General features: G+C 37.8%; 1 protein-coding gene across 1 annotated transcript in view; it reads left to right on the top strand.

Annotated features, from left to right (window-relative positions):
* The first annotated feature begins 10,485 nt into the window (after window positions 1-10,485).
* The window catches only part of LOC126293282 (disintegrin and metalloproteinase domain-containing protein 10-like), a 458,016-nt gene continuing 449,725 nt past the window's right edge, over window positions 10,486-18,776 (top strand). Inside the window, 1 exon segment of the mRNA XM_049986404.1 lies at window positions 10,486-10,694. Within this exon segment, the coding sequence (XP_049842361.1) occupies window positions 10,634-10,694 (61 nt within the window). The 5' untranslated portion in view covers window positions 10,486-10,633.

The raw sequence follows: 18,776 nt of genomic DNA, 5'->3' as shown, positions 1-18,776 counted from the left end.
ACCAGTCAAATGGAAACACAAAATGTAAATATGTTGCCATTTTTATACGCATGGCACCTTTCGTAGCTAAGCATTGGATAATGCTGTGGAACAATGGAAAAGTGTTATTAAAAATAACAGCCCAAATGGAAAAATGCTGCATTCATTTGGCTGTATACATTAACTGCATTTGCCAATAGCTGTAGAATAACCCCCTCCCATGCAGATATTGCTGTTTTGTATTTAGCTGGTATTGTGGAGTTTAATTCAACTATATAGGTTAATTTTGTGGTGTTTCTTGAAGGATTTGTTTATTTTTGTTTAATTTTTCATTTGTTTAGTCTGGTTTGTCTCAGCCCAAACCCAAAATCTTATGGGGTTGCTCAACAGCCAGATCTTGGTGTTTAGATTGTTTTAAATATATTTTATGACAAAATTATTGTTGTTGTATGATTATTATCATCACATAAGTGAGGACATGTTTGCCATTCTGCCTTATTGGATTTTGATGATGTTGCAGGTCAAAGCCAACACCTAGTATCGAACACTTTGGTATTTCCCCATTGACAGTGAGTGACTTCCACTCTCAAACTGCTACATTATATGTTAAACTGTGGGCTTCTGATTACAATTTCACAGTTACTCTGCTAGCTACCACGTCCACAATTCTGTTTTTTTTCTGCTACTGTCTGTGTCTTGAGGACTACGGTGTAAACATTTACGTAGCAATGATCACAGCCAAGTGTGCATAAGTTGAACAGACTTACATTGCAGCTATAGCATCTAAATCTATCATTAATGACAAATCCGGGTTCCCGGGTTCGATTCCCAGTGGGGTCAGGGATTTTCTCTGCCTCGTGATGGCTCGGTGTTGTGTGATGTCCTTAGGTTATTCAGGTTTAAGTAGTTCTAAGTTCTAGGGGACTGATGACCTAAGCTGTTAAGTCCCATAGTGCTCAGAGCCATTTGAACCATTAATGACAAATAACATTCACAATGAAACTTCCTGGCAGTTCCTCTGCTCCAAAGTGAAAGATTGATTTTGGAAACAAATGCATTGCCTTTAACAAAAATGGACTTGAATGTGAAAAACTAACAACAGGTGGATGGTAAACATTATCAATATTAAATCTACAGTAATACAATGCTTGGGGTAGATCTGAACTGGAAGAAGAAGTGAATTACAGTTAAAAACATGGTTGACAATTGTGACATTAAATATGGAACACTACTTAGGCTGGACTTCAAATATGGAGGAAAAAAATGCACGTGGTTTGTTGAATACATTACCTCAGCAGTCACCAAAAGTAATTTCAGAAAATAACAGTGTGTTTATACATAATTATTCAACTACAACAACAAAAGTGCACTTAAGGGTCAACAGCTTTCATGTTGCATGTTGCAGCTTGGTAACTGCTTCGACGGTGAAAGTGAATGTGATAAATGATGAGCCGGATTACTACAGAAGATGGCAGAACAAGTAGGAAAATAGTGTGAGGTGAATGTTGTCATGATGTGCAGTGTTTGAAGTTACATGATGCACAATGGAATATAGTGTGCTGAACACTGTCATATGAAACAGAGCATTGTGTAAAATTTTCCAGTTTTCCCCCAGTCACATTTGTTACCTTCACCAACTCACAACCAAACTGGAACACTTCAACCTAATCTTAAACATGGCTTCAACTGCGTAAATCTGAAGATACTGAAAAAAATCAGCAAATCAATCACAAATCAAAGGTTTATTAGCCCTCAACCCATGTTGATCAGAAAGAGTAGGCCCTTAAAAATGTTTATAGCCAGTTACAAAAATTATTTTCACAAACATAACACAATATTAATAAAAAAATATTTGTGAGGTAAGCGCACTCACTTGTTACATCACATGATGGCACATTAGAATAGCTGAAGCTGAGCGGCTCTTCTCTATATAAAACTGACAAAAACAAGAATTATCCCAACCATGGCTTTACATAGCAGCCAGATTACATTTAGCATACTTCAGAATGAATGTTCACTGGTAAATGCTCACAGGTTCCTGCCAACACAAAATTATAACATGAGTCACAGGATAGAATATTTGCATATATTAAGTATACATCATGACATATAGAGGCCAACTGTTATGAATATACAAGCTCACATGCTCAGGAAGAATTGGGCCGTAGAGGGAGCTAAATACGTGCGTGTAGGAACTGTGCCTTCCTTGTGTTTAATAACTGCATTTTACGTTAAAGTAAGCATGAAATTTCCTCTACAAGGGTACTAAAAATGTAGTAGTTTAGCTGGTGTGCATTACATATAAAACTACAAATACATTTGCTAACAGTAACTCTGTACATTAATTCAGCAGGCAGTAGGTAGAGTTCTATTTACAAATGCATGATGAAATTAGAGCAAATATAAGCTAAACGCTGTCACTCAAAAGAAAAATGAAAAAGCTTACTGCTTAACACTACAGAAGCTTAAGCGACAAGGAAAATCAGAAAGCAGTGGGCGTTATATACATGTACTTAAATACTGCCTCTTGCTGGTGTTAAGCAGCATAATTTTACATTAAAGCAATATAACAATCTCTTATAGAAGGCCTGTAATAATGCAAAATTTTTACAGATATACATTAAATATAAAATTGTCTGTAAAACATTTATGTAGCAAAGTGATACTGCATGTACTTCTGTTACCACGAAGGGTGGAGGACAGAATACAATGGATAAAGTTACATCACAACATAAAAATGAGAACCTTCTGCTTAAGTGTACTAATACCATTTTTGGAATAACTTCTGTAGAAACATGTATTGATAAGGCCACAAAATATGAAACTTAGTGATATAAAATTACAAATTGTATTCTATTGTATTGTTTCTAGGCCCCCAGTTCCATACAACGGAGAGGCTTGATCCCCGCTGTAGTCCGCAGTGGCACCATAACCCCACAACAGGCTACAGCAGTCCATTCACCTCACCACAGCCCTACACCGAACCCAGGGTTATTGTGCGGTTCAGCCCCCAGTGGACCCCCCCCCCCCCCTCCCGGGAATGTCACAAATCAGACAAGTGTAACCCCAATGTTCGTGTGGTAGAGTAATTATGGTGTATGCGTACTGGGCCAACATAAGGGGAAACCGCCTGCATTCGCAGAGGCAGATGGAAAACCGCCTTAAAAACCACCTACAGACTGGCCGGCACACTGGACCTCGACACTAATCCGCTGGAAAGCAGCGCGTTAGACCACAGGCTAACCAGGTGGGGGCAAAATCACACATACAGAATGGCAGTGCAAGTTTTGATATTCATCATAAGACAATCTACTCTGATAATATTATTCCATCCGACTCTTCCACCGATTCAGCAATAAATTATGCTTTCACAACACCAGAAAGAAATTAATTTCATTAAGACTACTGCTGGCAATAATGGTTATAAACAAGACATGGCTGACCAGATACTTAGCAATACAAGGGAAAACAAAAGATTTTCAACACTAAATGACAACAAATTTAAGAGTAATGAAGAGTGAAATGGTAAGTTTATTTCAATACCATTTTAGGTAATGTGTCCTACAGGAGTGCCCACCTTCTGAGTATGAAATATGGATGTAAAATTACCTTCTATATGAACAATAGTTTGAAGAAAAAATTTAGTACATACATTCACATATTCAGGTGTCTAAAACATTCCGTAAATATTGCCCTACTGGTAGAGCTATTAAAGCCAGATATAAGGAGAACCTATTGGGTAAGAAATGGGGAAATGTGCATAGTTCTTGATTTGCTTATTTCATACTATGCACTGAAACAATTAAAAGAAACCGTAATTTTATGTAAGGAAATAAAAGGCTGAAAATTTGATTTACTATAAGAACTTGAAATTTATAAACATCTTGCTAATAGAGACAGAAACATTCTGAATGATCAGTTGCAACTTAAGAGTAATCACTTCCTTGATGGATTTAAATCACTGCTCATGGTCGCATAATAAGTGTTTACCGATCTCCACTAATATTGGTGAATGTGCGATTTTCCTCAAAATATTGTTTCTCTAGTGTTAAGCTACTGACATTTCATATCAATAAGTTCCATTTGGTGCGAAAATTACTTAACTATCAATTTAATATGTCACTGTTGCAAAATACTAACACGAATTCTTTACAAACAAATGGAAAAACTGGTAGCTGACCTCAGGGAAGATCAGTTTGGATTCTGTAGAAATGTTGGAACATGTGAGGCAATACTGACCCTACGACTTATCTTAGAAGATAGGGTAAGGAAAGGCAAGCCTACATTTTCAGCATTTGTAGACTAAGAATACTCTTTTACAAATTCTGAACGTAGCAGGTGTAAAATACAGGAAACGAAAGGCTATTTACAATTTGTACAGAACCCAGATGGCAGTTATAAGAGTCGAGGGACATGAAAGGGAAGAAGGCGTTGGGAAGGGAGTGCGAGAGGGTTACAGCCTATCCCTGACATTATTCGATCTGTATACTGGGCAAGCAGTTAAGGAAGCAAATAAAAAATTTGGAGTAGGAATTAAAATCTATGGAGAAGAAATAAAAGCTTTTGAGGTTTGCCGATGACATTGTAATTCTGTCAGAGACAGAAAAGGACCTGGAAGAGCAGCTGGACGGAACGGACAGTGTCTTGAAAGAAGTCCAAATTAACTCAGATGATGATGAGGGAATTACATTAAGAAATGACACACTTAAAGTAGTAAATGAGTTTTGTTATTTAAAGTAGTAAATGACTTTTGCTGTTGGGAAAAAAAAATGACTGATGATGGTCGAAGTACAGAGGATATAAAATGTAGACTGGATATGGAAAGGAAAGCATTTCTGAAGAAGAGAAATTTGTTAACATCGAGTACAGATGCAAGTGTCAGAAATCTTTTCTGAAAGTATTTGTACAGAGTGTAGCCACATATGGAAGTGAAACATGGACAATGAACCGTGTAGACAAGAGGACAATAGAAACTTTCGAAATATGGTGCTATGTGGTGCTACAGAAGAATGCTGAAGATTGGATGGGTAGATCACGTAACTAATGAGGAAGTACTGAATCGAATTGGGGAGAAGAGGAATTTGTGGCCCAACTTGACTAGAAGAAAGGATCATTTACTAGGACACATTCTGAGGCATCAAGGGATCACCAATTTAGCACTGAAGGGAAGTGTGGAAGGTAAAAATCGTAGAGGGAGACCAAGGGATGAATACATGAAGCAGAGTCATAATGATGTAGGTTGCAGTAGTTATGCGGAGATGAAGAGGCCTGCACAAGATAGAATAGCATGGAGAGCTGCATCAAACCAGTCTCTGGACTGAAGACCAGAACAACAAAAACCACCTCTAAAATTATTGCACTTATTAGTGGCCTTCTATAAGAGATTGTGAAACAAAATCTTAAATATGGCTGCGAAACAGCCACTGTGTAATTCAGAACAGATTGAAAAATCAGCCAACCAGTTGCAAGTAAAGGTATGTTATCCATTGACCATGCTTTCGATATTTGTAATATCTTCTTCAGAAGTATTGGCCTTATTAGATCACATGATGCAATAGGCATCATAAGATAAAATATTTGCATAAGTTACATGTACCTTATGTCAGAGACTAAGGCCAGCTGCTACTTATGCAAATATTTTATCTTGTGACACATGTTGCATCAGGTGACGTAACAAGGCCAACACTTCCGAAGAAGATATTTTTACAAATATAGAAACTTTGGTCAAGGGATAATAAACCTTTATTTGCAACTGGTTGGCTGATTGTCCAATCTATTATAAGAGATTGTCATATTGCTTTAGTGTAAAATTACACTACTTAATACCAGCGAGACACAGTGCTTACACTCATGTATATAGCACCCGCTGCTTTCCCATTTTCCTTACTGCCTAAGCTTCCATATTGTTAAGCAGAAGTTTTTGTTTTCTTTTTAGTTATGCTGTTCAGCTTATGTTCACTCTGCTTTCCTCGTGTATTTGTAACAGTGACCTTTTGTAAATAGAATTCTATCTTCTGTATGCTGAATTTATGTATAGTATTACTGTCAGCAAATGCATTAGTAATTTTATATGTATCATATACCAGTAAATCTTTTACATTTTTAGTAGCCTTGTAGAGGAAATTTCATACTTGCTTTAATGTAAAATGCTATTACTTAACATAATCAATGCACAGTTCTTACATGGATGTATTTATTGCCCTCTGCAGCCCAATTTTTCCTGGACACAAGAGCCTGTATATTCATAACAGCTGGCCTCTATCTAAGGCACGATGTACACTCAATATACGCAAATATTTTAACCTGTGACTCCTGTTATAATTTTTTGTCAGAAAGAGCCTCTATCTGTGGCCATTTATCAGTGAGCATTCATTCTGAAGTATGCTAAATGTAATATGGCTGCTATCTAAAGCCAAGGTGTGGGATAATTCTTGTTTTTGTCAATTTCATACATGACAAGAGCCGCTCAGTGTCACCTATTCTAATGTATTATCATGTGATGTAAGATGTGAGTACGTTTACCTCACAAATATTTCGGTATGTTCATAAAAATAATTTTTGCAACTGTTATATAAATTTTTAGGGCCTACTCCTTCTGAAGAAGATATTTTTAGAAATATTGAAACATAGGTCAAAGGCTTGTAAACCTTTGTTTTGCAACTGGTTGACTGATTTTTTTCAACCTCTTCACTTCAATCTTACCTGTATCTTGGGCTACAGTACTGATCAGTTCATCACCACAACCATTTTACCAACACCCACATTCATTGGCTACACCAACTTACAACTGAACTATAATATTAAAATATGAAAAACTATCCCAAGAAATCCTGTCATATTCCAAGAAGCAAAAAATACAAGAAAACTATAATAATCACAATAATAATTTTCAGTTTTGCATTATCCATGTTAAAAACATAATTAATCAATTCGTATCTTCTGCCAAAATAAGTCATTAGATTTAGAAATTCTCGCTGGCTACTGTATACTATCACCCACTTTGCCACGACCAACGTAAATGAATTGCCAAAAGCAGCACACACCGGAAGAGCCACCTACACTGTAAGTGCACTTGAACCCCAATAACAATGGAGATTCCTGGGCAAAATAATGCGTAAAACAAGGGAAGCCAATGATTCACATATAGTGGACTGATATGTGGAACATAGAAATGCGCAAAACAGCATTCACATCAGCTTTCGAGTTCAATACATTTGGGTGCTTTCGTGTGTGAATGTGTGTAATTTTACTACAAGAAGAGCAAGTGCTCGAAAGCTACTCTGATTATTCTTTTCTGGTGTGCATTTCTGTGTTCCACACATCAGTCTCCTGTAGGTGCTGGTTTCCTTTACCTTATTTTACAGATTATTCAGCTAGGGATTCAAACTGCAGTGTCTCTATAGCAGGAATTCTTTTTTCTCGCTTCAAGCTGGAGTTTGCGTGAGGCACTGTCACTGGTTTCATCAGTCACTATGCTCCTGAAAACCACCGTGAAAGATCTTCCACATGCATGAAGAAATTAAATGTGCTAGGGTAAATCAACATACACAAGACCTAATAACCATGTTTTACTGACTAGGTTCTGTGCAGCTCGCATGAAGCTCAGGAACAAAAGGCAATTATAAGAATAATGAAATGCACATGCAGCAGAAATCCTAATAACCTCACTCCTTCCCTGCATTTGTATACTGGAAGTAGTGGTGTATGTCAAAAAATGTATACTAAGGTAAGAAAACTTTTTTGTTTAAAATAATATTGCCCATGTTTAGAGTACCAGGTCAGGCAGTGACGTAGAAGTCAAGTCATTGAAAATCAACATTATGTAAAACGCCTCAAATCTAGAAGCAAATGAAGTGGGAGTCCAAAGGCTATCCACAGGATTCGATCAGGACGCAGAGTGGAAATGTGAGTGGCAAGCTACAAGAACCCGAAGCCACGAACTTGTACACAATCCAACAATTCCAGGCTTCCACCAACCAAGGGAGGTGTGGGTGCAGTTAAACAGATATCAGACTGAAGAGGGTAGGTGCAAATACAACATGCATGAGTGGGGCTTTTCAAATGACAGTGTGTGTGACTGTGGTGACATCCAAACAATAAGCTACATTGCGAATGAATGTCCAATCAGACACTTCCCTGGTGGCATTGAGAAGCTCCATTAAGCATCCCATGAGGCACTCCGCTAGATTGAGTCCATCAACATCTGAGTGTAGTCTGAGCCATTTTAAAAATTGTGTACTGTATATAATTTCATATGTTCACTTTTATATATATTTGTTTTGCTAAATGTGGATTACTGTAATCGATGCATACAATAATAATAATAAATTGTGTGAAAAAGGTGTACATCATACGGGAACAAAATTACACAGCAGATAACCCAGATATATAAAATCTCTTACATGGGTACATACCTTTAAAAAATATATGACTTCATACATACTGCAAAACTGCTTTCATTCTATCTCCAAGTGTCTCATGTGTGAAAACATGTGACTTTTTAATTTGTAAATAAATTGTAAATGTACAGCAGGCCTATGTACTCAGATTTTTAACTATTCATTATATGAACCCAAACTGATATTAAAAACCATTAAATGTAAGTTTTAAAACCAACAGGTAAAAAGATTTTGTCCGATATCTCGTGTGTGGTATACAAACGAGTTTTACGTAGGAGATTCATATGCGCAAAAAAATAAAATAAATGTGATAGTTAAAAAAAAGTGAACTTCAGCTGCATGGATTTTTTAACTATGTCTGAAAGACTGTTTATACAACATACTTACTGTGTGTTGCTGTAGTGAGCATGTGGTGTGAAACTGATCCAGCACACTAAAATTTATGAGAACAATGGACATTTCATGCACTCAGTGTGAACTTTCAATCATCAAAGTTATGTTCCTGGCTAATAACCATCGTTTCAAACAGCCTACACTGAAAACATCACTATACAATAAAACACTGGCACACTAAAACCTATAATGGAAATGCAGAAATTTGTAGATTTTTAATGTCACCACATGACAGCTATGTGAAAATGTATACAAATGAGATTATCTGACACTAATCACACATACATTTTGAGACTTTAATTTTGATCTACCAGAAACATGATGTTTTGGCAATTATAAAATTTATTTTGTACAGAATTCACCTATTTTATTCATTAAAAAAAAAAAGAAGAAAAATTTGTCTGCTTCCCTCCATATTGATCTTAACCAAACACAGATATAGTGTCTCAGGGATGTTATTCCTGTTTGTCAAAGTCTTTATTGCTAGTAGTAGCTAGATCATACAACTGTCAAAAACTAAATGCATTATTGGAGACTGGACTATAAGACAGTTACATGTGCACATTAATCAGATCAACAGATGTTATTAGTTGTAGGATTATATTTCATGAACACTGATGCAGACCTTCTGTAAAGACTGAAATCTTTTGCAAAAACACAGCATGAAACATAATTGGAAACTGCCAGCTTCATAACTTGCAAAACTAGCTACAACAGAAACATGTTTAATGGTGTGGAAAATTATATAGAAAATCTAAAGAACTGCATGATTTCGATAAACTGTTAACTGAAATGTTTGGTTGGGGTAAATGGAGGGGAGATTTGTGGCAGATGGACCAAACTGAGTGGTCATCAAGCACTAACTGAAATGTCTAGTACACAATATAAACCAGTGCTGCAAATAATATAAACGCTGTATATGTACTGTATATACTCCAAATTGACAGTACATTCTTAAGATCAAAAAAAAATCATGCATGTTTTTTTTATATACTATACGTGTGTGTGTGTGTGTGTGTGTGTGTGTGTGTGTGTGTGTGTAATTTTATATATAACGCACAGTCCACAGGCAACTACCATATAATCGTAATATTAATCACAACGCCATAAGTAGTAAATAATACATAATAAAAGCAGTCTTTGTTTATTCGCACGTGGATTGCCAATTCTAGCCTGCGTTGAGAAAGCTTATAATTGATTAAATCATGCTACCTGTAAACTCAAAAATACTGGCTCGGTTCGAAAATGTAAGTAATAAAACACTAATGGGCGTTAGCTATTACGTAAATCGTTTAATATTTGTACAAAAAATTCATCATTCACTTTACTTAGTCTTCATTTCAACAAAAGCGTGTTGCGCCCCCAACATTTACCTTTCTCCTCAGACACAAAGTTTTAACTCGGAAGTGTCAAAATAATAGAGTAAATATCTTCCAAGCAGCATCAGAACCTTCACTACGGAATTGTAAATTATTCAGTCTTCCTATCCGGAACATCAGCTGAGCCAGAGACCTGAAACAGACGGCTATACATTCAGACGTCAATATAAATATTTACATAAATCATACTAAACAACAAACAATGCAAACACATCACGAGTAATTGATGGCTATCAACATGCGTGCTATATCTTCCGAAAGTCAAACCGCCGTGCTAATGTAATTTCTTTCCGTTTGACGTCTTTGTCATATGGCATTAGGCGAATCAGCGCAGGCGTACTCAGTTCTCTTTGGAGTTGTGGATGTGTGTGCAGAGACAAAGGTTTTTGTGGTAGTCAGTGAAGTAGATGTGTTAGTTTTGGTGAATGAAAGTGGTTTTATTGTGATTATAAGTGTGTGCATGGAACATATACGTATGGAATTATGTTCAGCGAGTGTGGATACGTAATATTCATCTTACTGCTGGCTCCGTACATCGAAAGTGGTAAGCAAATTCACCTGACAACAAGCGCCCTTGCTACTTCGCTCTACCCCTCTGCCTCAGAGCGGACTTGTCACTATTATGATTCAGAAGTGCTTTGAACGAAAATAGAATTTTGCTTGACGTAGTATAAGCGTTGTACATTAGTCTGAATGACACATCATAATAATATGCTAATTCAGTGATGTGCAAAGAAGATTTTTTTGTGTATCAGCTGATTTGTTTATGGGGGTAACTAAGGTCGATCTCTTGTATTGAATATGAAATTTAAATCAACCTTATATTTTTGTTGGAAGAATAGCCGTTGTGATGTTCAAACTGATAACAAAAGAATTTTTTTTCCAAATTTTTGTTCATGTGAAAACAGTTTACCATTAAATAGCATTAGTTAACAATTACACTGCTCAAATATTTGATCGTGTGTTTCAGCTGATAATTAGTTTGATAGAGTTTGCTTTTTGTCGAAATATTTTTATCAGTTTTAATAGGCTCCGGTTCTGATAACCATAATTTGATACCAATATATGGTCAGTTGTGATGGTAGCAAGATCTTGTTTACCTGCTATATGCAAAATCACAAATCGTATTGTAATTACCCTCATGTTTTAAATTATCTCACTGTGAACTGATATGCAGTTTTTTTAAATCCCTCTGTGAACAAATACAGAGTTCTCCAAAAGCCATTTTTTTCTGTGATAACGTGTTCGTGTTTTGTTCGCTTTATGGCTTTATTTTTTTTTTCTGTAGTTTCATATTGTAATGAACCTAGGATCATATAAGGATCTTATTTACACTGAGAAAAACGTGCAAAGCAAGAAGCATTTCGGAAGACACGATGTTTATTTAGCAGTTTATGTGTATTGAACGAAAGTGAAAGGACGCGGTACGTCTCACATCTTTCATGTCGAAGAACACAGCATATGTTTAACTTTTTTTTGTTTTCTTTCTTGAATTCGAGTTTCCTTTATTCGAACCATTATCTAAAGTAGAAATTCACTGTGAATATGAACGCCGGAAGGAGAGTATCATTTGACAAGTGAGCAGTCGGCAAAGATATTCAATAACCATCGGAACAATACGAGCGACTAGCGCAATAAGGATCTACTATGGGGCTATTACAAATAAATAATGCAGAAGATTGCTCTACATTATAACTATATGACTGTAACCAATATGTACTCTACCCTTTAAATATTGTTACGCCCTAGCTGTGTTTGCTAGGGTGTAAACGTGTGGGAGAGGGCAAATCTGCGATTAAGGCTCGTTTCTTTGTGAGAAAGCGTCAAGTTCTAACGCCAAGGAATGATTGTTGGGCGCCTTTTTCGTAACTAAGACGCCAGACGTGATGGCGCGGCGCCAGGACGTCGAACTAATAACTAGGAAACTTCCAATCAACTTTATCTGTTTGTCCAGATGTTTGTTTCCGTGAGGTTTTTCACACCACCGGATCAAGACAAGTGGAACCACTAGTGAAATGAGAGCTTTTACTGGCGTTAATAGCTTTTCCATTTCTTCGCTACTGATGATCCGGTAAGCATCACTAGGTATCGTCCAACAAATGCACATTTTCTTTTGGAGAAATCAATATATATAAATTGCCTAAATGGTGTGATGATGATAAACAATCATGATAAACAACATTAAGGATTAGTTTTATTTTTGTATGTATTTATCTAAGACGGTGGTTCACCGTGCAGCAAATACTCTAAAAGAAGTTGAGGCTATTTTGCCTTCAAGGACGCATAAATTAATATTTCCATCCTACCCCGTGCTTCGTGTACAACGTTTCACTGTGCATTACTCTTTATTTCTGCTGTTGCCCTCTCTCTTATGTAATTCATTTATCTGATGTTCAATTTCCAATATTGCCTTTGCACCGTATATGAGAACTGTTATCTTCATTGCGGCTGCAGTCATCTGTTGTGTATTCAAATGCCTCAGGTTAGAAACACCCCTTTCAGCCCCTGGATTGTTAGTTTTTTTTTCCAACGCACTCCATCGTTAAGGACTTCTGGGACTGCCACGCTTTTTTCCAAAACTATTCTTTTACTTGTGTCACATCAGCTACGAATGATTTAAAGTCGTAATCATTGGAGTTATCAATACTTAGGTTTGTGTTCCGGTAATATTTTTACTCTTGTCAGATGTTCCTGATAAATGCTTCCGCGTTTAGTTTTATAGACTCTCTTAAAAATACCGCCTGTGAATTGAATTCTGTATATCATATTTTAATTCTGTTGTGATTTTCAGCTTTGGTGTAGCTCTTTATTGTGTATGAAATTATGGGAGAGGGAGTCCCAGCAAATTTGCTAGTTGTCGTTAAAGCTCCAATAGCAAAGCAAACATTGAAGTGGATGTAAACAGATAGAAATAAGAACACGATGTAATCACTGAGATATCAGTTCGTAGGCAATAGGCTTACTCTTTGCAAATGAAAAAGTAATGATATAATATGCTAAAGTCAGTCCATAGACCGTGTTTCTATTAAATACAACGTAATTTCAAAACATGTATATGTGGAACGTGTGAATCACTGGAGTGAAATGTAAGTACGAACATCGTGGAGGTGAATGCCAGGATGGTTAATAACGATTTTTAGTTGTCTCCGTTTTCCTTTACCCATCATCAGTCCGTGTTCGCACTTCTGTGCTACTACAGCAATTTGCCCTGTCTTTCCACTGTTCTTCCACTACAACTGTTTTGTTCAGGCCGACATTCCTTCTTGCACTGGTCTTGGCCGAGTCAGTACATTGAGACCAGTATGAGGAGGAGGGATGCGGACTGAAACAAAACAGTTTAGTAGACAAAGACAGAGGTACCACAAATGTCCCAAACCGCTCCGAGGATGGATAAAGGAAAGCTTAAACGACAACTTGGCATTCGTCTGCGATTTTCTTACTTACGATTGACGTGTGATTCGCATATAGGGATGTCATTGCCGGTTAGTAAGCATTCATCCACAAGGATTCGCTTCCAATTTTTTTTAAATTCAATCCAGTAAGTTACGAATAGCTGAATACAATTAAACAAGCCTTAATTACTGGCATGCCAGCAATTTTAAGGGAATTTCAAAAGAAACGTACTTAGGTTTGGGTGTGGATATACTAATCTTGTCAATAAGAACCTTTAACCTTTTAGCAAACCTGCTGAAATTGTGTGGTGCTACTGTCAACGCTATTTTTAAGCTTCTGTTTAATGTTCAATTATGTTGCGTAGTGTGTTTAAACCCCAAACTCTACAAGCTTCTGGGATTGCCATGGTAACCTCTTCCGATCAGTCTCATTCCTGATTAAGGTAGTCGTGGACTTCAACGCTGTAATATTTCGCATCTTATTCGTAAAGGGACTATTATGTATGATTTTATTACGTAAGCTTGTTACTCAGTCGGGATATGAGCTGGCAGTAAAGGAAACCAAGGTAGAATTCGAAAAACTAATTAAAGATCGGGGACAACAAGCAGAAATTAACTCGAAGTGAATTCGCTGAATGTGAATATTGTGACACCAGCTGTATTAGGGATCGATATACCACCTATTAATACAATGCTGTAGTGGAGCTGATCTCACACGACTACCTATTAACGATACGCAAAAATTTTTGACGGGCCGGGACTCGAACTCTGATTTGCCGGTTATCGCGAACAGTCTCCGTAACCACCTAACAATTCATGCACGCCTCCCACTTGAGATAAACGAGACTTTTGGGTTCGGGCAACGGTCCACAACTAATTTTCATGTATCACTAATAGCTAGTAAATCTATATCTAACACAGCTAATGTCAAGATATGAGCATTCAGCTAATTTATTTCAAATTACCACGCCTATCAGTCGTTATTAATATCTGTCAATTCGGACAAACAGGTAAATAATCTGAAGTTTGCCGATGACATCGTAATTCTGTCACGCAAGGGAGAAGGGAGAGTCATTTGAATGGAATGCTTCTTGAGAAGGGGCTTTAAGATGGACATAAACAAAACTAAAACAAGGCTAATGGAATGTCGTTAAGTCCAACGACGGGGTCAGATTAGGAAATGAAACGTTAAAGGTGCTAGAAGAGTTTTGCTGTTTGACCAGAGAAACCACTGACAACGAGGGTAATAAACTTTAAAATTCTGAAGATGGCAGGGGTAATATACAGGGAGCGAAGGCTATTTACAGTTTGTATACAAACCAGATGGCAGTTATTAGAGTCGACGGGCATGAAAGGGAATCAGTGGTTGTGAAGGAAGTGAGACAGGGTTGTAGCCTATCCCCGATTTTATTCAATCTGTATATTGAGCAAGCAGTAAAGGAAACAAAAGAAAAATTCGGAGTAGGAATTAAAATCCATGGAGAAGAAATAAAAACTTTGAGGTTTTGCCGATGACATCGTAATTCCGTCAGAGACTGCAAAGGACCTGGAAGAGCAGTTGAACGGAATGGATAGTGTCTTGAAAGCAAAACGAGAATAATGGAATGTTGTCGAATTAAGTCGGGTGATGCTGAGGGAATTAGATTAGGAAGTGACACACTTAAAGTAGTAAAGGAGTTTTGCTGTTGGGGGAGCAAAATAACTGATGATGTTGGAAGCAGAGAGGATATAAAATATAGACTGGCAATACCAAGGAAAGCGTTTCTGAATAACAGAAATTTGTTACCATCGAGTGTCAGGGAGTCGTTTGTGAAAGAATTTGTATAGAGTATAGCCATGTATGGAAGTGAAACCTGGACGATAAATAGTTGGGACAGGAAGAGAATAGAAGCTTTCGAAATGTGGTGCTACAGAAGAATGTTGAAAATTAGATGGGTAGATCACATAACTAATGAGGAGGTATTGAATAGAATTAGGGAGAAGGGATATTTGTGGCACACCTTGACTAGAAGAAGGGATCGGTTGGAGGCATCAAGGGATCACCAATTTAGTATTGGAGAGCAGCGTGGAGGGTAAAAATCGTAGAGGGAGACCAAGAGATGAATACATTAAGCAGATTCAGAAGGATGTAGGTTGCAGTATGTACTGGGAGATGAAGCAGCTTGCACAGGATAAAGTAACATGGAGAGCTACATCAAACCAGTCTCTAGTCTGAAGACCACAACAACAACATCACTGAGGTGACAATAGTCAAGGGATAGTGACACGCACATATACAGATGACGGTGGTAACGCGTACACAAGGTATGAAAGGGCGGTGCATTGGCCGAAATGTCATTTGTATTCAGGTGATTGACGTGGAAAGATTTCTGAATTGAATATGACCGCGCGGCGGAAACTTTGAATGCGAAATGGTAACTGGAGCTAGAACCATGGAACATTCCATTTTGGAAGAGGGAATTCAGTATTCTAAGATCCATGTAGTAATTGATGAATCTTCCCTCGTGCACATCGTCCACATCACCAAAAGCGAGGGAAAAAGTTCAGTTGCAGATCGTATTGGCCGTTCCCAGAATGAGATTTTCATTCTGCAGTGGAGTGTGCGCGGATATGAAACTTTCTGGCAGATTAAAACTGTGTGCCGGACCGAGACTCGAACTCGGGACCTTTGCCTTCCGCGGGCGAGTGCTCAACCATTTTTTTTTTTCTAATCTCATTTTTTTGTTTTCGTTTTCGTTCGTTGTATGTGCTAGGGTCAAGACACCCGTTTCAGTTCGTCGTTGATCCATTAACTCATTTTTTTATTACGGAGGGTAGCTAACCCTCTGACCGAACAAGCTGAGTTGCCGTGCCGGCACCATATGAGCTACCCAAACACGACTCACGCCCCGTCCTCACAGCTTTACTTCTGCCAATACCTCGTCTCCTACCTTCCAAACTTTACAGAAGCTCTCCTGCGAACCTTTCAAAACTAGCACTCCTGAAAGAAAGTATATTGCGGAGACATAGCTTAGCGACAGCCTGGGAAATGTTTCCAGAATGAGATTTTCACTGTGCAGGAGTGCTAGTTCTGCAAGGTTCGCAGGAGAGCCTATGTAAAGTTTGGAAGGTAGGAGACGAGGTACAAGCGGAAGTAAAGCTGTGAGGATAGGGCATGAGTCGTGCTTGGGTAGCTCAGTCGGTAGAGCACTTGCCCGCGAAAGGCAAAGGTCCCGAGTTTGAGTCCCGGTCTGGCACACAGTTTTAATCTGCCTGGAAGTTTCGTATTGGTCGTTGTTTGTTCGTTGCTCAGTAAAATTGTTGACGCAAGATCCACAGATACTCTTCAACAATGTCTTAATTATCTTGCGTCGTAATATTATCTATGTCCAAACTTCCTTGTCACAACTAACAGTCTACGAATTTATTTCCTAGTTAAATAGCCACTGGTCATTCACTTTTGATGAGCAATTACCAAATATTCATAGACTGATGGAGGCGACACGTTGAATTTCCACTTTTGATGAACAATTTTATTGTTCCCTTTCGCTAAATACTTTATAAACATTACGCCACACGGTTAATTAGTACTGGCGCAGTTCTGTTAGTTTCAAGTATCGTGACAATTACAACAGCTTTAACCCTCGGCGTAATTGTATCTTCTTAATGCATTCGTGTCAATGTCTCCTACTCAAGACTAAACGTGTATTATAGTTCTGTGAAACTTTGCCCATTCCCTTCTATAAGTTCACTTATATGAATGTTGAGTCCAGTATTGCCTACTTCCGTTAATAAAGTCCAGCAACTCGGTATACACAGTCAGCATACTATCTCGGTTCAAGTCTCTAGTCAGAGTATCAGTTCACAAAATCCGTGCGTCTACGTCACGCAAGAACGACTCTTGAAAGTAAAACAATCTCGTCACGCTTCGTTCGCTCAACTATGACTTGATAGCACGATAGCTAGCAAGCGGCTTACTTTTTCCGTGAATGAGCGTTGCAGGCGCATTGAATTTCTTCGTTGCGTTTACAACTCTCTTCCACATAAAAGTTATCTCTGACCCACATTTCTTTGGAATTAACTTTCATGGTATTAATTTGCAATCATTACTTAGATGTTTGGCAGATAACTAAAGATGACCTTTCTTTCTTCTTCCTTCCTACCAAAACACACTCTGTAATGATTAATGTTGGTGTTTATCAAGACTTTCTGGTGTTATATCATCGGCAAAGTTGTCGTGTCTGTCAGGATAACTTTTCCCTTCTTTACATCAGGATGGTCTTTCCTAATTGGGTTTTGGGTAGGGCGACCCGAAGTCCGGATTAATCCGGACATGTCCTTCTTTTTGGCTCTTTGTCCGGCGGAATTTTCACAGTGTACAGCTTTTTCGTAAAGTTGAGCGTATTACAGTTAAATTTACAATTCGTCCCGTTCTATTGCTCTTTTCTTAAATACTTTAACTATTGGCACAGCCTTCGGTGTTAGTAGGTGGCACAAGGATCGTTGATGTTATCGTTGATCTACCTATAAGAGAATGCAAATATTGATTATTTAAAATTTTCGTATCGTATCTTCGCTTCGTATTGCCTTGGCTTTTTGAAGTGCGCGTGTGATTTGTGAGTGTAATTATTAACCGAATGAGTTACGTGAAATGTTTAGCTACGCGTAAACGAAAGTGTACGTTTTCTTATGTCCTTTCATGCAATTATCCGGCTTTCCAGAAAGGGAGAAATAAATTGAAGCGGAATGTAAGATATGTGGAGCTGGAGCGTACGTCTCAGTGGCCAATAAAGGTAAGAAATAACTCGACAGATTAACTGTCATGGTTTTATTTCATTGTTTCATAGTCATTCAGTTTATTTGTATTCGGAAGGTTTAAGTGCAGTTTACATGTCGTCAGCTGCTGCTTGAATTGTAGATTTTGGTAGCGGTGCGTCGGATGAAGGGAGGTGAATGGTCTTACGTTTTTCACTTTGTAAACAATTCCGTGTTGTTGACATAACAAAACAATTGACGCCACGCTGACACCACAATCAGTGTTTTTAATATTTTTTTTTTTTTTTTTTTTTTTTTTTTTTTTATTGCTCAGTTAACCACCAACTGACCATCAGTAACAATTGACTACTAGTTTCACCGGTAATTCCCGGCAGTCACGTGACTTGTACAAAGCTGATGGGTGGGATCCTCATCTGCAGTTGACCCGTTTGATGTGTCCCCTTTTTTTCTTCCTTTGTGCTCCTTGTTGAAGCTGTTTG

Source organism: Schistocerca gregaria, chromosome 10, assembly GCF_023897955.1.
Source record: "Schistocerca gregaria isolate iqSchGreg1 chromosome 10, iqSchGreg1.2, whole genome shotgun sequence".
Taxonomy (NCBI): Eukaryota; Metazoa; Arthropoda; class Insecta; order Orthoptera; family Acrididae; genus Schistocerca; species Schistocerca gregaria.
The sequence above is the reverse complement of the archived record's forward strand: the minus strand, read 5'-3'. Positions and strand labels throughout refer to the sequence as shown.